This window comes from Giraffa tippelskirchi, chromosome 1 (genome assembly GCF_054371585.1).
Source record: "Giraffa tippelskirchi isolate mGirTip1 chromosome 1, T2T-mGirTip1v1.2.pri, whole genome shotgun sequence".
Classification (NCBI taxonomy): domain Eukaryota; kingdom Metazoa; phylum Chordata; class Mammalia; order Artiodactyla; family Giraffidae; genus Giraffa; species Giraffa tippelskirchi.
In genome coordinates this window covers 200055247-200078794 of record NC_137275.1, presented here as the reverse complement: position 1 = coordinate 200078794, position 23548 = coordinate 200055247, and the positions used below count along the sequence as shown (strand labels likewise).

Below are 23548 nucleotides of genomic sequence, written 5' to 3'. Positions count from 1 at the left end.
TGTAATAACTCATTCTAACAAAAGGAAGAAAGAAAGAAAGAAAATGTGGCAGTAACTGAAAAATGATATGAACACAAACATATTAACTTTACTTCTGCCCAGGATGTGGTGAAGCAACTGAAGGCTTCAAGGAAGAGGTGGTACTTTGATGTGTGAGTAGTGACTGACTGGCAAGAGTGAAGAAAATAAGGTCCCAAGGTGAGATTAACATAAAGATGAGGTAATTAGTTATTTTGCTTCTTGTACAGTTAAAACACTCCAAATTTTGAGAATTCTGGAGCACCTATTTTTATCTCCTCTTAAACTGACAAAAGAAAATACATGTAAGAACAGGCTTAGCGAAGAAAAACCCTGATGGTAACATGGAATTTGAAATCAGATACACCTTGGTAGAAGCCTGACTTCACTCTTGTAATCAAGCAAGATGACTCTGAGTGAGTTACTTCTTGAAGTCTCTCTTTCAGCATTTCTGTAAGGAAGGTGGTTCTCACAGGGCTGTTATAAGGACAAGTAGAGATAGTGTACATACCACAGCATTTAACAAAGCACATGCCAGTTACAAGGGTTTCCTGTGGCTCAGCAGTAAAGAATGCCTGCAATGTAGGAGACGAAGGAGATGCGGGTTTGATCCCTGGGTAGAGAAGATCTCCTGGAGGAGGAAATGGCAACCCACTCCAGCATTCTTGCTGAGACAATCCTATGGACAGAGGAAGCTGGCAGGCTACAGCCTGGGGAGTCCCAAAGAGCAACTGAGCACGTACACACATGCATGCCAGTTACAGGTATCCTACAAGCAGTAACTATTATTACAGCATGTCCAGCCCAACCTCCCACTGGATCTATGGGCCCTGAGCCGACAGCTGTGCTTCACATGCCTCAGTGGACCCTCTAGAAAGGAGTTTGCATCTTTCAGGTTCCTTCCAAGGTTCTATTTGTACAAAAGATTAGTAAACAAGAGAGAATTTACTAAAGGTTTCGTTAGGGAGAGAGAAGAGAGATCTTAAATCGTATACCCACAACAAACATATTCCAAGTCATTATTTGATGGTTTAGCTTTCCAAAGCCCTTCTAGATAGCCTACAAGGATGGGGAGCAGAGTTTCCCGGACCCTACACAAGGCATTTGGCTGCCTGGCTCCTCTGGCCAGAGTAAGGTGAAACTCTTCCTGTCTATTAGGTAGAAGAGGTCAAAGAGGCCAACTCTGCTCTCCCTTTAAAGGCAAGTACATATAAACACATCACAAAATGTCCTCCAGCTGCAGGGCCCAGAGGAAGGCAGATGAACAACCATCTTACATTACTCAAAAAAGCCCAGAGGAACTCATACCCCAAGTAGTTCTCAGTAAAAAGAAAACAAAACAAATAACCAGCAATGCTTTCCGCAGAACAGAAGAATAAAGTTCTACCTGCTACCAGAGTTACAGAGAAAACTAGTTGATTTATCAGGAAAGAAAAAGATGAAAATTCATCAATTTTCTCATTACGCTTCAAAATATTAGCTACATTAGCTCTGAGGTTGAACTGTCTTTGTGCCCACTAATGAATAAATTCAAATGACACCATGAACCCAAGCTTAACAAACATATTAAAAAGGAAATAAAAATAAAGAATATTCAATAAATTTGCTTACAATATACTGGTTGAGAATGTTTAGCATGCGTTTAAGTATAACTTGAAAACTACACATTTTTTACTTTATTCCTCAAGTTGGAAACACTAAATCAAAATGCAGATATATGCATATCATAACACACTTAACCAATTCCATGGGATGAAAGCTGAAAAAAATAAACCTGTTTCTTCTGTATACTTTTACTGTAGCAAAGAAGTCCAAGGAAAGCTAGAACTAAAACTCCAATTTCCTGATTCCAAATCCATCTTTTCTAAATCTTGGAAATGAAGAATAGCAGCAGCTGGAAACAAAATTAAATCATAACAGCTAAAAATCCAGTTTCTTTTATGTTCCAATTTCCTAAATAAATATAACCTGTTATGCCCAGCAAGTAAATATCACAGCATTTCTGGGTATGTCTGTCATTGAATGTTTATGTTGCAAACTTATTATATGGAGACTTATGTATACTACTCAGAAAAATTAAAATCACAAATATGATCCATTTTAAACATTAACCCTTATTTATATTGAGTCATAATTCCCCTCCCTTTAAGTTTTAGCCTTCTAATCCAGAAAGTACTTGGGTTCCCATGTTTATTTCATTTGACCAAATGACTAGGCTTCAGGCATAAGCTGGTATTTGAGATGGAGATTCAAATCACAGACTTCTCATAAAAAGCCCAAAATGTTGGTTAGAAACAAGTCAGAGGTCTTTCCCACACTAAAGGAGCAATGATTACACATGGTAAAATTCTGATACACCTTCAAAGACAAACCCCTACAAAGATACCAAGGATAATGTAGTAGGGTTAACAAAAAGAACTCCACAGAGATAACCCTCTCAATTTTGGATAAATGCCCGCTCTTGAGCCTTGACGGCATTTATCTTTTATTATCGTGCAGCGAAAGTTAAATAGTTCTTTCTGGAGTAGAAAACAACCTAAGTTTGAAACATATTTTATACTGGAAATGGAATAGTAAAGAATTTGACTCCAAAGAGCAGTCTGGGCTTTATTCAACTTCTAGGAATTAATCTATATCTTTGTTTAAAATGGGGGTTATACTTAATGGACATGAATTTGAGAAAACTCTGGGAGATAGTGAAGAACAGGGAAGCCTGGTATACTACAGTTCATGGGGTCGCAAAATGACTTAGCAACTGAACAGCAACAATTCTCTTGATAGTCCCATGGATAGCAAGGAGATAAAACCAGTCAATCCTAAAGGAAATCAACTCTGAATATTCATTGAAAGGACTGATGCTGAAGCTGAAGCTCCAATACTTTGGCCACCTGATTCGAAGAGAGGACTCATTGGAAAAGACCGTGATGCTGGGAAAGACTGAGGGCAGGAGGAGAAGGCAGCGACAGAGGATGGGATGATTGGATAGTATTACTGACTCAATGGACATGAGTTTGAGCAAACTCTGGGAGACAGTGAAGAACAGGGAAGCCTGGAGTGCTGTAGTCCATGGGGTTGCAAAGAGCTGGACAAGACTTAGCAACTGAACAACAACAACAACAGATTTTAGGATGGGACAGGCCAAACCCAACAGTCTTAGGTTGGCCATGCGCGAAAAACAACCATATGGTTTAGGATGGATCATGTAGTATCAGTCAAACTGGGGGCAGAGTTCAATCATGTGGAATACTCAATTGATCATGCCTAAGTAATGAAGCCCCAGTAAAAGCTGAACCATGAGGTTCAGTAGCACTTTCCTGGTTGGCAATACCCACATTCCCTGTCATACATCAATGCTGGGAGGGCACTGATGAGGACATCCTGAGAACAATACAGACTCTGACTACTGCCTGTCTTCCTTTGGGTGATATTTATGTGTATCTTTTCTCTGTGATAAACCATAACCATGAAATAATGGCTTTCAGTGAGTTCCATGCGTTCTTTAAGCAAATTATCAAATTTAAGGGTGGTTTTGGGAAACTCTCAAGCTTGCAGTTGGTATAAGAAATGAGGATGGTCTTGGGAACTGTGCTCTCAAACTTTAGTTTGGCTAACCCTGGGAGGGAACATACATATTTTTTGGTGTAACTCTGGATATTTCTAGAATCTTTCTTGTGCAGTCATCTCCCCTCAAAATACTACAAAGAGATGGCATATATGATTACAGGTACATGATTGCTACAAAAACTGTACTGCTCATCTTGTTGGAACACTAATCTCCCTTTCTGGCTGTGAAGAAGCAATATGCCATAATATGAGCTGCCCAATGGTGGAGGCCACATTGCAAATAACTGAGGGTGGCCTTCAACCAACACCAACCAAGAAACTGAGGCCCTTAGTCCCACATTCTGAATGGAGTTGTGGCCAACAACCACATGGGCTCATACACCTTTACCTTTCTTGACCCTTGAAAAGAGGTTACAGCCCTAGCCAACACCTTGATTGCAGATGAGATATAAGCAAAGCCATGGACAGAGGAGCCTGGAGGGCTACAGTCCATAGGGTCGCAAAGAGTCAGATACATCTGAAGCAACTTGGCACTCATGCACAAGCAAAGCCATACTTGGACTCCTGAGCCACAGAAACTGTGGGATAATAAAGGTGTGTTATTTTAGATCACTATACCTCTAATAAATAGTCAATAAAATAGGTAAGTAGTAGTATTCTTCAGAAATGCAACATTAGAGGGCTATCTCTAAAATGAAAATAGAATCATGTCACTCGCTGGCTTAAAAAAATTTCTCAGTGGTCTCTCACTGAATACAAATAAAAGTCAAACACCACAGCAAGGTATAAAAGACTTTTGCTTAATCTGACCTCTAGTACTCTCTCTGATCTCTCAATACGCACCACCCCCCTAACCTCTTCTCTTTCTCCCTCTAAGCTCCAGCCATATACAACTGATTATAAATTATCTTAATGATCTATCCTCCCCACCTATGAGCTGTTCCCATTCCAAGAGCAATTCTCCCTTGGTCTGCTCCTACCCTGACTACTCCCTCATTTTCTCTACAGAAGTAAGTTTGGTGCCGCCTCAGTGGCTTCACCCTTTCCCAGATCCCTGCAGAATATTCTGTGTAGCAGGTCGCTCACTGTGCCTTCTATTGCTTCTTTGTTGCCCTTCTTGCTTACTTACAAACTCTTCCTCCTTGAAGGGAGAAAATGAGTTTTGCTTGTCTGGGTTTATTTTTCCATAGTACTGGCAGAGAAGTGGCACTCAATAAACTTCTACTAAATGAATGAATTTACTCTGCTGACAAAGGTCTGTATAATCAAGGCTATGGTCTTCCCAGTGGTCACATATGGTTGTGAGAGCTGGATAGTAAAGAAGGCAGAGAGATGAAGAATTGATGCCTTCAAAACTGTGGTACTGGAGAAGACTCCTCAGAGTCCCTTGGACAGCAAGGAGATCAAACCAGTCAATCTTATGGGAAATCAACCCTAAATACTCACCAGAAAGACTAACGCTGAAGATGAAGCTGCAGTATTTTGGTCACCTGATGCAAACAGCCGACTCACTGGAAACATCCCTGATACTGGGAAAGATTGAGGGCAGAAGAAGAAGAGGGCATCAGAGGATGAGATGGCTGGATGGCATCACCGATGCAATGGACATGAACTTGGGCAAACTTCGGGAGATGGTAAGGGATAAGGAGGCCTAGTGTGCTGCAGTCCATGGGGTTGCAGAGAGTCAGACATGACTGGGGGACTGAACAATAACAGCAAATGAATGAATGCCAATAAAACTATACACATTGGTCATAACTTTTCACAAAAAAAAATGTTACAATCCACAAAATAATTTTCTGTAGTACAAAGTACTAAACTGTGTATACCATAGTAAACTATGAACCTCTAAGATTCTCTAAATCTATTCAACATCTATTCAGTTCACTTCTCAACATCCCATTAAACCTGCCACACAACAGAAAACAAATCAATATCTGCTATTTCATTATTAGATATTTTCAAAGACTTTAAAGTCATACAATCAACCCAAATCAGACACAACTAAATTTAAACTAATTCACATTCAAGTAAAAATGTAAGTATTCACATCTTAGTTTATTCAAGCTTTAATTCAAAAAACTCTAAAGCCAATTTTGCATAGAAAAGAAAACAAACAAGAATCCTTTCACTTTCTGTTTTTTTACAAAATATTCATATCTACACTTACTGAAATTTCAGCTAAGAGGAGAAAGAAAGGTTACTTTGATTGCTAAAAGTACCAGTGATAAAACTAATCTTTAAAGATGTTCACACAGTTATCTAAATACCACTTCAAAAAAAATTAATAATATTAAGATAATTAATACCATTTTCATCATTCTTAAACAAAAACATATTTTAGTATCAAATCCCAAATTGTAACATTTATATTTAAAAAGCTGATTCTGATAGTTGAATTTTTGTTACATGTAACAAAATAAAGGGGGAAGTGGGCCTCAAATGACTAAACTAAAAAATAATTTGTGTTATGAGTATTTATTACACAAGGTAAAAAAATAACAGAAGTTTATGATAATCAGTGGAAGCAATCTGAGTGCAGCAGTTACAAATATTTTAGTTCTCTAGTACAACACACTACATTTCACCCTGCAGAAAGAATGTTGGCAAAGATCTCTACCACATGGAAACTGCTTTTAAAGCTGTTGGGCCCTGAAATTCTATTCAACAGTTTGAAATCACTCCACAGCTTTTCTCATTCACCCTCCCACTTGGAGCTAATGCAAGCCATGACCATCTATTGAGGAAAACCACAAAAAACTTCAAAACAGCTACAACGGTAGGCTCTTTTTTCACATATTATTTTAAATAGTGTTTGTTAAAATATGACATCTAACAATCTTAGTAAATGTAAAGGCAATCTTTAGTCTTTTTAAGTTTCAGTTACCTCGGACAATTATTTTTTAACAAGCACTTAAGTATATCATAGCATAACTTGAATGTCCATGCAGGCAAGAACAGCGTGCTGCAAAAGTCACAAAACCATGTTGTGCTTAATTTCAACCACTGATTTTTTTTGACAAATCAGTATCTAAAATGCAGCACCAGCAATTCTGAGTGATTCTGTCTGAAGTTACTTAAGAAAAAGTATAAAATGTGCACCACCAGATAAAATCCAGTGGTGAGCCTAAAAGAATCTTTCCCATTTCATTCCCTTGAAATCTTTGATTAAAGTTCTATTATTTTTCTAGTCTGTAATACTATTTTTGCATTTTTCATCCCTTCAATTTTAAAAGAAATGCTATTAACTAAAAATAATGATATCTACAGAAATGATAAAACTGAAGAAGTTGAAATTATGGCTCTTTCAATATTCTGTATCACCTAAAAGTAAGTGTTAATGACTACTTTTCATAATGTTAAATTTAAAGTTTAAGTTTTAAAACTGTTCCTGGAACTTGTTTCTGCTCATACCAATACAAATCAGGAGTTCTTATAAAGTAGCAAAGCTGAAATATGATATTTTTAACTCACATGAGACAGGATCATGGGTCTTCATTTTAACTGTTTATATTACAGGTATTCTAAGAAGACTTCAATTGCATACCTTTATTCAAGGTACCTAATTATTAAAAAACTGAAATTATCAACGTTGCTTGGATTTTTGATAGAAAAAGAACCAAAACCATTTTCTGAAACTATTTTTCAGAATATCACTGATACATAAAAACTTTTAGCATCTAATTAAAGATCACTAAGGGTTAAATACTGTTCGCTGGCCCCTACTGCGTACACCCTGCCAAAAAGTCCTCTAAGCTTTTAAATATTGCTTCGATGGTCTGCATTTTTATTTCCAGGGAAAAAGAGAGTATTGTCCCACAGTCAGCAGGCCACTAGCTTATTAGTTTTCAGTCACCTTAATTTCTGCTAAAATGAAGACTCTGCAATCTACATTTCTCCTGTTCCTGTTTGTGCCTCTGATAAAGCCAGCACCACCATCTCAGCAGGATTCACGCATTATCTATGATTATGGAACAGATAATCTCGAAGAAACCTTTTTTAGCCAAGATTATGAGGATAAATACCTGGATGGAAAAAGTACTAAGGTATTTTATTTCTACTCTAAATTTAATTTCTAAAATAGTTACCCATTTAAATGCATGTTTTTGTCTTTTCTAAATGTGTCTGATAAGGTAAGAGGAAAGGAAAAGCACTTGAAATGATTCAAAACAATTCAAAATAACGGTCCCTAAAATTATATTTTTAAAGTATGTATGCTTCCCAAATTAATAAATAGACTCTATGATAACCAAATAGTATCTGTAACAACCAAAACATAAAATTTAAGGAAAACTAAAATTTGAAATATAAAATTAAGGAAAATTCAATTTAAAGATGATCTCTTATCAGCAGAGATTTACATGTTAAGCCATGTTACATAGTGCCTTTTATTTGCATATTAAAATAAAATAGGAGAAATGTGTATTAGGAGAAATAAAGATGGATTACCAGCTTAAGATTTATTATTTTAGGAAGAAGTGATTCAAGTATATAAATGGAAGAGTACTACTTATTTTGTATCTACAGGATTTCATAATAATTCACATATGTCAACTACACAGTATCAAAAAATTAAAACTACTAATTTGGAGCTTGATTTTCAATCAATTTCAACAATTTAGGCTCTATCATTTTACCAAGTTACTGTCACTGTCATTGTCTACAGGGATGACTTTCCTACCGCATTTTTCATATTCTTCTTGTATAGGGACTAAGCAATTACTTATGGTTTTACTGGAACACAGAAATGAATACTGGGAAAAGAAAAAGCTAATACACCACATAAGTATCTGTTGCCTGCCTACAGTGTGTCTGTACGTGTCTCTCTCACACACACACACACAAAATGGAAAATGAGAGATGCAGCCAAATACTTAACAATGTTGATTCCTTCAAAAGTTCTCTGCTATAAATAAGATGATAAATTTTAAGAGTGAACAGTTATAATCCTTTTTTTTCAGTACAGATGAGCAAATGTTAATACTATAATTTCTTTCAATGAAGTTGGCTAATATGCTTAGTATCATTATTATCATATATGTATATATTAATAATATATGCATACATAGTCATGCTTCCCAGGTGCTTAGGGAAAAAAAAAAGCCTATTATAACAAGCTATTGGCTCACATGGCTGATTTCAATCTTATCAATCAGTTTAAAGAATACTTTCAAAATCTCCTGGTCCCTAAAAAGTAGTAAGTAAAAAAGTTCTCTGCTTCTTCTCTTTACATTGCTTTAGGAGTCTCTCTAAATATAAACACAGGGACCAAGATATTTGTGAAGTGGAACAGAATTCAACACCACTTAATAGACAAATGGAGAGTGGAGGGACTGTTCAACCAGAACATTTATGGGAGAACGCTGTCTGTAATCCCTCAGTTTTACAGTCCAAATTGTAAATAATACCTGATAATAAACGTTTATTTTTCCAATAGGAAAAAGAAACTATGATAATAGTACCCGATGACAAAAGTTTTCAATTACAAAAAGATGAGAGTGTAACGCCATTACCCCCCAAAAAAGAAAATGATGGTAAGTATGAATACTCTATTATCCTATTTTTAAAAGGAGCTTTAAAAAGTAGCTTACAATGGAACTTTATTTGTTATAGTTATCAAAACTGCTTCAGGATACAGTAAATCCAAACAGTGGAATTTTATCTCCAATGATAAAGTCAAACAGGTATATTGTGAATTTTCACCATTTGCCATTCCACATTGCGAGTGAAAAACAAGGAATAGGAACATTCAAGAACAACCAAAGTTCAGTTAGGTTTAGCCTAAATAAAGTGTGTGCTTTATTAGCACACACTTTCTATATAGATAGAATCTATATAGAATCAATTCAAGAAATACTTGTTAAATTCCAATTATTTGCAAATCCCTGTTGGCTCAGCAGGTAAAGAATCTGCCTGCAGTGTGGGAGACCTGGGTTCAATCCTTGGGTTGGGAAGATCCCCTGGAGAAGGGAATGGCTACCCACTCCAGTATTCTGGCCTGGAGAATTCCATGGATTGTATAGTCTATGGGGTCGCAAAGAGTTGGACACAACTGAGCAACTTTCACTTTCACATGTAGTCTGAGGATAAAGTAAATAAAATATTATTTTTGCCTTTAAGAAATTCACAGGAGAGATGGTTATATACATAAGTAATTATAATGTACATCTCAATTAAAACAATAGAAAATTTATAAAATAACAAATTACAAAGTACTACTTATTAGTTTCTATTTGGTTTATTATTGCTCTCTCACAGACCATTATTTCACATGACAATATGAAAAAAAAAAATCACACACTAATTTCTATAGTGCTACAATAAAATTAAAATGAACCAAAACAGAAAATATATCTCAAGAAATTTGAAAAGCATCATAGTGAAAATAGATTGGAAGAAATTGAAAGACATTTTTTGCTCTTGGATAGGATGATTTAATATTACAAAGATGGTAGTTCTCCCTAAATCTGTAACAATGAACTTCTTTAAAGAGTTGGGTAAGGTTGATCCTCAAGTTCAGATGGAAAATCAGATCTGCATGAAATCACCTATCAGAACATATTTAAAGCCTCCACACTTAAAACAAGTATAATACTGGTGCATGAATGCATGTCCACAGACAGAAATAAATACATATAGAAATTTAGTAAATAACAAAGGGAGCATCTTTAATCACTGAAGCAAAGATGATGTGTTTTTTTTTTTAATATTTATTTATTTATGTATGGCTGCTCTGGGTTCATTGCTGTCTGTGAGTTTTCTCTAGTTGCAGATGTGGCTACCCTTTGTTGCAGTGCACAGGCTCTAGGTGTTCAGCACGTGGGCTCAGTAGCTATGGCTCAGGAGCTTAGTTGCTCTGTGCCATGTGGCATCTTCCCAGACCAGGCATCGAAGCCATGTCCCCTGCATTGGCAGATGGATTCTTAACCACTGGACCACCAGCAAAGTCCCAAAGATGAAATTTTTAAAAACTGAGTCTGGGACAACCTTGAAAAGGGATACAATTATATTCTCTTATACAGAAAAATAAACTTCAAATAAATTAGGGTCTATGTGTAAAAAGTGAAACCATTTAAATAGTAGATGACTTGACTGTGGGATGTCTCAAAATCCAGAGATGATAATAGAAAAGACCAATAAGTTTGACTCCATAAATGAAAAATATTTGCATGGCAAAAATCATCATAAATGAAGCCAAAGACAACTTAAAACTGAGAAAAATATTTTTAATATACACCACTGTAAAGAGTTAATATCTCTAAATTAAAAAGAACAAGTAAAAATCTAGGAAAAAGAAATTGATCAAAAATCCATGGGTATGGTGGATTCATGTCAATGTATGGCAAAACAATACAATATTGTAAAGTTAAAATATAGAAAATAAACTAATTAAAAAATATCCATGGGTAAAATGGGCAAAAGGTATGAACAGGCAATTCACAAAATGACATAAAAGTGACACTTAAACACATAAAAAGTGTTCAATCTCACATGTAAATTTAAATTGAGATAAAATTTTTTAACCTGACAAAAATGTGACAATATATTAATATATTCCATTGGCAAAACCTGTGGGGTATCAGACACTGATAGTAATGCAAATTGGTAGAACGGAGAGGAATTTGGTAATATCTGATGAAACCTAATAAGCATTTACTTTGTGACATAGCAACTGACCTCTAGAAATTTACCCTAAAGATATATCTTCAAAAGTAAGAAAATACATATGCAAAATCTCTGAAGCATTGCTTGCAACAGCAAAATATTGGAAACAATCTAATTATATACAAATTGAAGAGTGGTTGAAAAAAGTATGGTATATCTACCTAGGGAATACTGCTGCTAAGTCACTTCAGTCGTGTCCGACTCTGTGCAACCCCACAGACGGCAGCCCACCAGGCTTCTTTGCCCCTGGGATTCTCCAGGCAAGAACACTGGAGTGGGTTGCCATTTCCTTCTCCAATGCATGAAAGTGAAAAGTGAAAGGGAAGTCGCTCAGTCGTGTCCGACTCTTTGCGACCCCATGGACTGCAGCCTACCAGGCTCCTCCGTCCATGAGATTTTCCAGGCAAGAGTACTGGAGTAGGGTGCCATTGCCTTCTCCGACTATGCAGTGGTAAAAATGAATGAGGAAGATTTCTATAACAAATATGGATTGATTTCCAGAAGAGATTATGTGAAAAAAACCAAAGTGCAAGAGTATCTACAGTATGCTGTCTCTTCTAAAAACACAAGGGATGTAAGAGAAGATACACTTGTGTGAAAGAAATTCAAGAAGGGTAATTAAGCTGTGACTAGTTACCTATGGGTTACAGATGAACTAGGGGTAGAAGGAGGGGGAGATGGGAACTACGGGTACAGAGAAAAGGTGGCAGAACTTCTCTGAGCACACTTTTTGTGCATATTGGATTTTAGAACAACATTATATTCACATAAGCAAATAAATATAGTACATTCATAAATAAAAGCAACAAGGCTAAGATAAAAAGAACCCAAACTGACAAACAGAAAAATACAAACTTAACTGCATTTCAAATGAATAACATAACACATTACAGGAAGGGAAATCCAACTGAAGTAACTCAGTATTTTGATGTATATTTTCAGTAGACAAATACTGAAATTCCAATGAGTAGGTTTGTTTTCTGTAGTGTTATGGGTTAACAATAATGCAACTACTTAATGTGTGTTCTAGGATTGAGTAAAGTAAATACAAAGTGTATCAGGAGAGTCAGGTTTCTCATAATCAGAGAAGGGTGTTAAAAGATATGGTAAGGGGGAAGGCTAGAAGGAACAGTATGGAGATGAAGTGGAATGGACTGGAATGAAAGGTATCAGCATCAACTCCTGGTTTGTATACAGATATACAGAAAAAGATATAGACATGTTTGCTTCCCTGTATGAATATGTATGTGTATATATGCATATGGTATGTTTATGTTTTTATATGAGCATATGGTATATATATATGTTTACATGTATGTATGTGTAGTATGTCCATGTATAAATACATATACATGTGTGTATGTATGTATTATATATGCTGCTGCTGCTAAATGCTTCAGTCATGTCCGACTCTGTGCGACCCCATAGACGGCAGCCCACCAGGCTCCTCTGTCCCTGGGATTCTCCAAGCAAGAATACTGGAGTGGGTTAACACTTCCTTCCCCAATGCACGCATGCATGCTAAGTCGCTTCAGTCGTGTCCAACTCTGTGCAATCCTATGGAAAGCAGCCCACCAGGCTCCTCTGTCCACAAGACTCTCTAGGCAAGAATACTGAAGTGGGTTGCCATTTCCTTCTCCGTATTATATATGAAAAGAGAGCAAAATAAAAATAAATATATTTCCCAGTTCTCTTTGCTGAAAGATCCTAGAAACAATGAGATCCCAGTAGCAATGAGCACACCACACCCAAATCTTGGTTTCTAAATACCATTCTCCACTGAAGTTGACCAGTACTTCTTGAAGTAATAGCTGATTTCAGACCTGGGGCAGGGAAAGGGCAAGGATTGGTATGGGACATCTCAGCATGCCAGAAAGTAAGCAAGCTCTCAAAGAATAGTGGAGGCATTTAATTTTTTAATCAAAATATAAAAAATACATGTGTATAAATGTATGAAAGATGTGTAAGATTTATTCACTGAAATCCAGACAATAATGTTGAGAGAAATTTAAAAAGACCTAAATATATAGAGAGATACATTGTATTCAAGGACCAGAAAACTCAGTATCATTAAAATGTCAATTATCCCCAAATTCATCTGTAGATTCAATGCAGTCCCAATTAAAATTCTAGTAGGCTTTATGTAATTAACAAGCTGAATTTAACATTTATATAAAAATGAAAAGAACCTAGAAGAAACATAACATTAAAGAAGAATAAATTTGGAGAATTTACACTACCTAATATCAAGACTTATTATAAAGCTGGAGGAATTAAGACATTGTGGTATTAGCATAAAAATAGATTGGGAGAACAAACTAGAGTTCAGAAATATACTTGAACAATATGGTCCACTTGTTTTTTACAATGGTGCAATGCAATTCAATGGGGAAAGGGTAATCTTTTCAAAAAATGGTGCTGAAAGAATCCTAGTTATAGGAAAAACCAAAAATATGAACTTTGATTCCTCCTGACACTGTATATAAAAAACTAATTCAAAATAGACTCCATATCTAAATATAAAGAGCTTCAACTATACAACTTGTGAAAGAAAACAGGATAAAAACTTTGTGGTTGGCAAAGATTTCTTAAATACAGCAGAAAAAGCATGAACTATAAGGGAATCAATTATTATTCATTAAAATAAAAAATGTTTGCTCTTTAGGAGACATTGATAAGAAAATAAAAAAAAAAAAAACAAGCCAGAGACTGGAGAAAACATTTTCTCCAAAACATAAATCTGACAAATGACTTATATCTATATGATGTAATTTTATAATTCAAAACTAATAATGCAAAACCCATTTAAAAAACAGGCAAAAGACATGAATAGACACTTCACCACACACACAAAAAATGTGGATGGCAAATAAGTATATAAAAAGATGCTCAGCACATTAGTCATTAGGAAAATGTAAATTAAACCATGAGATACCACAATACATCTTACTTGAAAGGTTAAAATAAAAAGTCCAACCACACATACCAAATGTTGGGAAGAATGTGGAGCAACTGGAATTTATATGCATTGCTAACAAGAATGTAAAATGGCACAACGACTTTGGAAAACAGTTTAGGACTTCTTCCAAAAGGTAAAATATATATGTATAATAAGACTCATCCATTCTACACTTAGGTATTTATAGAAGAGAAATGAAAGCATTACGTCCATACATAAATGTTCATAGCAGCTCTCTTTGAAATAGCTGCAAACTGGAAACAATCCAAATATATATAAGAGATGACTGTATAAATTGTGTCTATTGACAGAATGGAATAAATTGGTATGAACTCAATAATAAATAGAAATGAATTACTGATAATGCAAAAATAGATAACCCTCAAAATAATTATGCAGAGTGAAAGAAGCCAGACAAAGAGTCTATACTGCATTCTTTTGATATAAAACTTTCAGAAATAATATATTAAGTTTCTGGTCCTTAATATATTCATAATATTAACATATTAAGATAACGACAGAAAGGATATTAGTGGTTACTGTGAGGGACAGATGATTACCAAAGAGCATAAGGAAACTTTTGGAGTGATGGATATGTTAATTATCTTGATTGTGGTGATGGACATTCAACTTATAAATTATACAAGTTAAATATGTGCAACTTATTGTGTATCACTGAACCACAAAAAGGCTATGGGATGACAAAACAGAGTTTAGGATTTCTTGTCGACTAATCTGGGGCAATTTGATTATCAAAATAAATATGACAGTAACATATGACCCACGGAATAAGGAGTTCATAAGTTCATACTGACAAAAATAAATAAGGAGGGAACATTCCACCTCATATCAGAAAGTGAACTAACAAATGTAGAAGAAATGATGGAATCAGAAAAATTATTATTTGGCAACTATCCCAGTGATAAATGATTCAAGTAAGACTCTTCAATAGATGAAAACTAGAGTTTTAAAACATGCAAGTTTGACGACAAATCTGATGTTTAGAATCTCAAAGTACTTCTCTAGAAGGTACACACTCATTACAAAACGAAAACCAGTAACTTTACAGGGTGAGAACCATGGCAGACACCAACTGAACCAAGTAACCCAAGACAGCATTGTAAGGAATGAGTCAGATACATGACACAGAGGATGCACATGATTTCTGTGGTATTCCTGCGAAAAATGAGGAACCTTTTTTATAAACCCCAGTTGAAAGATATTCTGCAAAATAAATGCCCTGAAAATAAATTTTTAAAAAATTCAAAAATTTCCAAAACAGTTTTAAAAAGTTATGAAAAACAAAGACTAAGGAATTCTTCCAGGTTGAAGGCATGACAGGTAAGTGCAATGAGTGATATAGGATACAATGGGATTCTAAGAGTGCCCACAGTGACTCCAAATTTTTGTTGCTGTTGTTGTTGCTGGAAATGACTTTTACTTGAATCTAAGTTTAAGGGAGATCAGAGGAGATTATTACAAAGCTAAAAGTCAAAATTCTCTATGACTCCAAGTTCATACTTTGTTTATTTTACTAATTAGTTTCATTGGAAGGACTGATGTTGAAGCTGAACCTCTAATACTTTGGCCACCTAGTGCGAAGAGTTGACTCACTGAAAAAGATTCTGATGCAAGGAAAGATTGAAGGCAAAAGGAGAAGGGGGTGGCAGAGGATGAGATGGTTAGATAGCATCACCGACTCAATGGACATGAATTTAAGCAAACTACGGGAGATAGTGAAGGAGAAGGAGACTGCAGCCTGGTATGCTGCAGTGAACAGGGTTGCAAAGAGGAGGACATGACTTAGCGACTGAACAACAAACTCATTAGAAATGTGTTTGCACTACTCCAAGTGATAAATCAAGCTTGTGCTTACCTTGAGGCCAGCTTTATGATTTTTTGATATTCAACTGAAGAAATATAACTGTCAATCAATTCAGCAATTAAATGATCATTGCCAAAACAGGAGAATAAAAGAGACTGTGGATTACAGAATTTAAAATAAAATTATGCTGAATTACCAGATACAATATAGATCACTAGCTAATATGGCCATAACATCTTTCCTGTTATCATCTATAATTGTGTAAAGTATCTTTTCAAATTAGTGATAACATTCATGATAGCAAGAATTTTAATACTAGAGGTCACATATTTTTAAATTACTGATTTTTATGATTTTGTTTCCCAATTCAGAAATGCCCACATGCCTGCTCTGTGTTTGTTTAAGTGGCTCTGTATACTGTGAAGAAGTTGACATTGATGCTGTACCACCTTTGCCAAAGGAATCAGCCTATCTTTATGCACGATTCAACAAAATTAAAAAGCTGACTGCCAAAGATTTTGCAGACATACGTAAGTTAATTTTAAATAAAATATTAGTGTTAACTCATGTAAGTTATTTAACTCATACAAACACAAGTTTCTAGGTACCTGTGGCCTATCACGTGTAGGATAGTCACTGTTGGGGTATTTTAAGTATCCTGCCAGGAGGGTGTTGCTGTGAGCGCCACACACAGCAACTACTTCTGCAGTCAAGTCCAAGTCCTGGATCACTCATCCCTGAAAAATTTCTATATTCCAATTTTGTCAAGGGCTTCTGAAGAAAATTATGCCAAGCAATGCACACTGGCTCCACTACACATTTATGAGATTAACCATACTGAATTCATGCTGTCACTGGTAGTTCCCCCATGATTGAATACAGTTGTTTCTCATTATTTGTGTATTTTATGTTTCCAAACTCACTTACTTTACAAAATTTATTTGTAACCCCAAAATAAATACTTCTGGCACTTTCATGGTTATTCACAGGCATGTGCACAGTGGCAAAAAATTTGAGTCATCCAGGTGAGGTGGAACAAGATGCTTTGTCCTTTATTTCAGCTTTAAACAAGCACCTTGTTTACAGTCTACCTAGGGTAATATTTTTCACTTTTTTTTTTTTTTGGCTTTTTTGATGTTTAAAACACTCCCTAAATATAGTGCTGAAGTGCTGTCTATTGTTCCTAACTGCAAGAAGGCTGTGATGTGCCTTCCAGAGAAAATACGTGTTAAGTAGTCTTCATTTAAGTGAGTTACAGTGCTGTTGACTGTGAGTTTAATATTAATGTAGCAACAATATATATTAAATAAGATGCCTTTAAAAAAGAAACACACATAAAATTTTCTGATTGGCTGATGACAATGTGTGGTGAAAGGCTCGAATCCTGTATATTCCCTAGGAGCAATGGTTCCATATTCACTAATTTAGCATTTGTGTCAACTTTATAGATGACTACCTTGAATAGTGAGAAGTGACCATATCTCCTAATCATCCTAGACAAAACCAAAGTGATTTATGCATACACACACATATTGAATTTCTCTCTCAGTATGTAACACGTTAACAAATTAGGGAACATTTTGGCCTTTGTTGTTGTTAAGCAATAAGGCATGGAGAGATTAAGATAATATACCCACAATCACAGAGGCTTCCCTGGTGGCTAAGATTCGAAGGTATCTGCCTGCAATGCAGGAGGACCTGAGTTCAATCCATGGATCAGGAAGATCCCCTGGAGAAGGGAATGGCAACCCACTCCAGTATTCTTGCCTGGACAGGATGCCAGGGACAGGGGAGAGGAGCCTGATGGGCTACAGTTTATGGACTTGCAAAGAGTCAGACACAACTGAGCAACTAATACAAACAAAACAAACCCATAATCACAATGCAACAGGCTGGCAAGAAATCCAAAAATATTTACATGATTCTACTCAATCAAACATAATGCTTGCTTTCCATAATTTACGACAAAGAATTTCTTTCAAATTACTTGAGCATACTGAGAATTCAAACAAAAAAGGATGGAAGGACTCTATTAACTTTAAGTTCCTTCCAAACCTGAAATTCTAGAACTCCAGTGAGAAACACCATCAGTGTCAAGCACTGAGTATATGCTGAGTATTCATTAAACAAAACTTACTGAGCTACTAATTGTACATGTTTTGCAAAGCACTAAAAATAATAAAAGAAATTTGAATTACCTGTTAAATAAATGCTTTTCCTCAGTCCACACGATTAAGAATTTAACTTCATGTATTTTAAAAAATTTTTCTGTATTGTTTGTATATTTTTCCTTCAAGCTAACTTAAGACGACTTGATTTTACGGGAAATTTGATTGAAGACATAGAAGATGGTACTTTTTCAAAACTTTCTCTGTTAGAAGAACTTACACTAGCTGAAAATCAACTACTGAAGCTTCCAGTTCTCCCTCCCAAGCTTACTTTATTTAATGCAAAATATAACAAAATCAAGAGTAGAGGAATCAAAGCAAATACATTCAAAGTAAGTATTTTATAGTATGACTGAGCACAATATAATATCATTGTTATACAGCCAATAATAACATGATAAAAGAAAAGGAAACTATAGCCTAGAATTTTGTTTTAAAACTATTACATAATAGATAGTGATATTATTAGCCTTATTCAAGTCTAGCTTATGCCTGTACCTCACTTAAAATAACTTCATTTTGTTTCATGGGACTACCTGGTGTCATATCTCTTTCCCTTGTTCACACAGCAAATATTTATTTATATAAAAGTTCGCATCCTCATGGCACCAAGAGTCTCCAAAACCTCAAAATGGAAGTTTTCCTGTGTTTCTTCTTCGTTACAGTATTAGTAATTTATAAACACCAGAAAAATCATGCTCTAAAGACTGAATTTTATTTTTAATACTTAAAAGTATTAGACCATAGAATTCTGTAGGGAGATATTCTTTTGAATTCCATGATGGCACCTAATACAAAATTCTGTATGTAGTAAAAATTAAATATATTTCTTAATTTAGTCATTCAAGAAATAAATGCTCAGGAAAAAGGGAAGGTGATTTACTTTGATTTAGGTAGCCAGGTTGTCTCAAAATGCACAGTCTACAGAGAAGTAATCACCTCAGCCCAGGACTTCCATAGATCTGAAGTACTCATTCCCAGTCCTGGAAGAAACTCCAGATAAAAGGTTGAGATAATCATGCTACTGGTTAGCAACAGAAGACCTTGTTCAAAATACAGGATTGTAGCTTGTTTTGATAATTCCTAACAGTTCCTCAGAAGTTAAGGAACTCTTAGGGGGCTTTCAGAAACTGGACTTACTTTAAAAACAAACAAAAAAATGCTTGTAATTTGAACATACACAATTTGAGCAGGTAAACCTTTGAATAACTGGTATGTTAAAGACCTACAGGAGCTGGTCAACATTTACAAAAGAAATATTTGAATATTTTGGATTTTACACATGGATGACAGAAGGGATTCATGACAAATTGGCATCAAAATGATAAAGTCAGCTACTTTCTAGTTTTGATTAATGCCCAAGGCTGCAAAAGCCCCTGGTAAAATCAAGTCACTCTAATTCATGTAAAGAGGTCCACTAGGGAAGAAAGGAGCTTGATGCTTATATGATGTATTGTAGGATGATTAAGAGGGCTTCCTGGGTGGTACAGTGGTAAAGAATCTACCCGCCGAAGCAGGAGACTTGGGTTGGACCCCTGGTTCAGGAAGATCTCCTGGTGTAAGAAATGGCGACCCACTCCAGAATTCTTGCCTGGAAAATCCCATGGACAGAGGAGCCTGGTGGGTTCCACGGGTCATACAGAGCTGGACATGACTGAGTGACTAAGCACACAGGTAGGATGCTTAAGAAAGGGTTAAAATAACGACAAATTAATTCTAGAAAAAAAAAATCCAAATTCTGCCATAGGATGTATATCAAAAGTAAGGTAAAACATTATTTTCAAGGGAAACTATATCTTTAAACTACAAAATTATACACAATAATGGGTTATTGATTATGAAGAGTAATCTAATGTAGACCCCTTGCTGCTGCTGCTGCTGCTGCTGCTAAGTCACTTCAGTCGTGGCCAACTCTGTGCAACCCCATAGACGACAGCCCAGCAGACTCCCCCGTCCCTGGGATTCTCCAGGCAAGAACAATGGAGTGGGTTGCCATTTCCTTCTCCAATGCATGAAAGTGAAAAGTGAAAGGGAAGTCACTCAGTCGTGTCCGACTCCTAGCGACCCCATGGACTGCAGCCTACCAGGCTCCTCCATCCATGGGATTTTCCAGGCAAGAGTACTGGAGTGGGGTGCCATTGCCTTCTCCGGTAGACCCCTTAGAGGGGTAAAAAAAAAATCATACCCAGCCACATATTTAATACATTGCTTTTGGAAGATATCTTACTAATAAGCACACACATCTCTTAGGACTATTCATTCTACTACAAGTTGGTGGAGCTGAAATGGAAAGTTCTGGAGGTTCAAGAGAGGTTATAGCAGTACCAGGATCCAAATACAATCCTGCATAAGCATTAGCATCATCACCTATTCCAAAGACAAATTTAAAAAGCCTCAGAAATTGACGTGAGGGCTGAGGCTGGCTATCACTGGGTATTCAGATGTGAGATGAGTAGACAGACATGGGGATGCATCAGGGTTCTACTGCCCTTTGTAAAGGACTGAAATACTCTACTTGTAAAACCAAAACAACACAATGAAACAACAAACAAAAAATCTCACCAGATCAAAAACTATCATACCAATGATTTGAACATACATGTCAAAACATGTCTATATCTATGTATTTATACATATGTATATTTATATATGTGTGTATATAGCTTGAATCATGAAGAAATGCACTGATCTCAGGTATCAACTCAAGCAAAAGCACCTTTTCCTTACAGAAACTGAATAACCTCTCCTTCCTCTACTTGGATCACAATGCTCTGGAATCTGTGCCTCTTAATTTACCAGAAAGTCTGCGTGTAATTCATCTTCAGGTATGACTGCTCCTTTCACAGTATCAGACTTTAATTCAAATTACTATGGGTCAATCTTACGATTCATTAGGAAATTCACTTATTTATATGTAAATTTTGCCCATCAAAAGCATTAATATTTAGTCAAATGCTCTCTCTTGCCCAGAAGCCACAGTTCTATTCAGAGCAAAACCAAAGGATCAGGAACACTACAAGGTCTGCTCTTACAGTATGGCTTGTCTCCAGGTGTGCACCTGGCATCTCCTAGTTAATCTGACATGTGGATTTGAAGTTAGGGGACACAAAGACCTGTGGTTTATGTTTCTTTCTCCAAATAGCAGTAAACACTTGCTTTTGGAGACTTCCCAGCTGACTTGATTGTCCAACATCAAGGGTAATCGAAAAGTGAAGAGGGAATAAAAAGAAACGAAAAGTGGTCTTTCACCATCACAAGAATTCTCATTTGTTCTTTTTACTTCTTTAAAGTATATTTAAGGACACAGTATCCATTGTGAGTTGACAACAGGATATTTTTTCCAGCTAGTATAATCTTATTTGTACTCAGAAATTTGTTACATACATGAGTTTTATTCTTAGAAAAAGCAAGTAGTCTGTTCTTCCAAAGTAATACTGTAGACTTTAAAAAGGGAGGCTCAGATTGCTCAGACAGGGTTTTTATTACCATGAAGATGGATATACAGTATGTACAGTATTTTAAAAATCACTTTTTATCGACAGATAAAATATTCTGCCAGTCCTCATTACATAGCATACAAAAGAATGATTTGGGGTTTATAAACAATTTTTCCCTTTTGTTTTCCAGTTTAACAACATAACTTCAATTACAGATGATACATTCTGCAAGGCTAATGACACCAGTTATATTCGGGACCGCATTGAAGAGATACGCTTGGAGGGCAACCCCATCATCCTGGGAAAACATCCCAACAGTTTTATCTGCTTAAAAAGATTGCCTGTAGGGTCATACATTTAACTGCTATCAATGCAGCATAGCTAAAGTACACACATACTTATAATCTGTCTCAACAATGTCTAAAGGAGCATAAATATTTAATATTAATTTTGTATCTGACTATTGAAGGAACTTATGTTTTAAGCAAGGATGTTAAAAAACTCTTACATATAACAAGTAAAAAGTAAGATTGAATTTCTAAGTTCAAAATAGAAATGTGAAAATATTTGAACAGAATTACAAAATCCCTGTAGTTCGTAATAGAGTACCACTTAAAAGGTATGTTTTTATATAAATACCCAAAATTAAGAAGCATTACAAAGTTAAAGGATAAGTCCAAGAAACTTTCAACTGGCTTTCCTGGCTTTCACTGGATCCCTAAAGCTTTTAAGGCATATGTTCCAAAGACTTTGAAAAGTTGAATATTTCTAAGGATCTTTCAGTTTTCTTTCTTTTATGATTTATACATTATTCATTATGAAGTAGGAACTCTGTTTTCTTTCTTTTAAGGCAGCTACTATATTTTTACTTAGCCTGAGAAATAGGGTATAGTCTCATACCTAAGCAAACTTTCCAAATAAAGCATAATTTTACTCTCTTGACAAAGAGCTAATATAGTAATGTTCAATTATTCTGTTTTGTGGTCACACAATTAAAAGCTTTAGTAAAGAAGTACAAAAATTTATTTAATCTAATAATCAACATTCTAAGTCCACCACGAAACATTTTAGGAAGCTAAGTACATCAAAATCAGTATGCTTATTAAAAAAAATGAAAGTCCACTCTGTTTCTCAGAATATAGCCATAAATTTCTCCACTGTAAAGTCTTTCAATTATGATATAACTACAAAATATTTTTCATACTATAGGAATGAATCTCATCAATAAATTTATCCAAATATAAGATATGAAAACAAAGCAAATTCTGTGGCATTACTACTGCATACCACCTTCCCAGCCACCCATACACATCCATGTTCATGAATATAGGCCATACATTCATAAGAAAGCATCTCAGCAATATATTCTAAAGATCCATGATTAACTGATATGTTTAAAGATAAGAATTAATCTCCAAACTAATAGTGATGATTTATAATGGCACTGTTGCCAGATTGAAGTTCCTAAAATTACTTTCCTCTTGCCCAAACCCCATTCAAAATTCTTAGCTTACACACTGCTTTGGGGTTGCATATAAAATTATCAGTGCTTTAGAAATAAAAGTCTGAACTGTGTACATAAAAATTACCAACATTATTTCCAACATCAATTATAAATTAGAATCAAGTTGGTCTCTATTCTATTTCCAGAACAAACATTATTGATGTTTTTTCATTTCATAATAAAATAATGAAAGTAAAAAAATGCTGATCTCCATTATCTTAAACAGATAATGCTTTATACTTGACACCGATAATGAAAGAAACAGAGAATTAAAATTAAAAATATTTTACCCTATAAACATTCCTGAAAGAAACTAAAGAAGATATGCGTAAATAGAAGGACACCTTGTGTTCATGAATAAAAGATGGAACAGTTAATATGTCAACACTACCCAAAACAATTCATAGA

At 35.4% G+C, this 23548-nt stretch overlaps 2 protein-coding genes and 1 long non-coding RNA gene across 7 annotated transcripts in view; 1 reads left to right on the top strand and 2 right to left on the bottom strand.

The window, feature by feature from the left end:
* CENPP (centromere protein P) overlaps positions 1-23548 on the bottom strand; it is a 229806-nt gene that overhangs the window by 137771 nt on the left and 68487 nt on the right. The window lies entirely within an intron of this gene.
* Positions 6245-23341, top strand: OGN (osteoglycin). Of its 3 annotated transcripts, XM_081524396.1 has the most exons (9): positions 6245-6361; positions 6853-6912; positions 7102-7140; positions 7380-7628; positions 9020-9116; positions 16403-16561; positions 18329-18531; positions 20929-21024; positions 21827-23341. In XM_081524396.1, the coding sequence occupies exons 4-9, from the start codon at positions 7455-7457 to the stop codon at positions 21995-21997; spliced, it is 900 nt and encodes a 299-aa protein (XP_081380522.1). In that variant the 5' UTR covers positions 6245-6361; positions 6853-6912; positions 7102-7140; positions 7380-7454; the 3' UTR covers positions 21998-23341. The 3 variants fall into 3 exon arrangements, with proteins under 3 accessions (XP_081380522.1, XP_081380521.1, XP_081380520.1); XM_081524395.1 differs by lacking the exon at positions 6853-6912; XM_081524394.1 differs by lacking the exons at positions 6853-6912; positions 7102-7140.
* Positions 10277-14821, bottom strand: LOC145519718 (uncharacterized). The gene is made up of 2 exons (XR_014063842.1): positions 11661-14821; positions 10277-11516 (listed from the first exon to the last, which is right to left on the bottom strand). It is a non-coding gene; the product is annotated as an uncharacterized LOC145519718 (long non-coding RNA).

Coding starts and splice junctions, on each gene's coding strand:
- OGN (XM_081524394.1), top strand. CDS start 7,455: ATGAAGACTCTGCAATCTACATTTCTCCTGTTCCTGTTTGTGCCTCTG. Junction 7,629..9,019: donor TGGATGGAAAAAGTACTAAG/GTATTTTATTTC, acceptor TTTTTCCAATAG/GAAAAAGAAACTATGATAAT. Junction 21,025..21,826: donor TGCGTGTAATTCATCTTCAG/GTATGACTGCTC, acceptor TTTGTTTTCCAG/TTTAACAACATAACTTCAAT.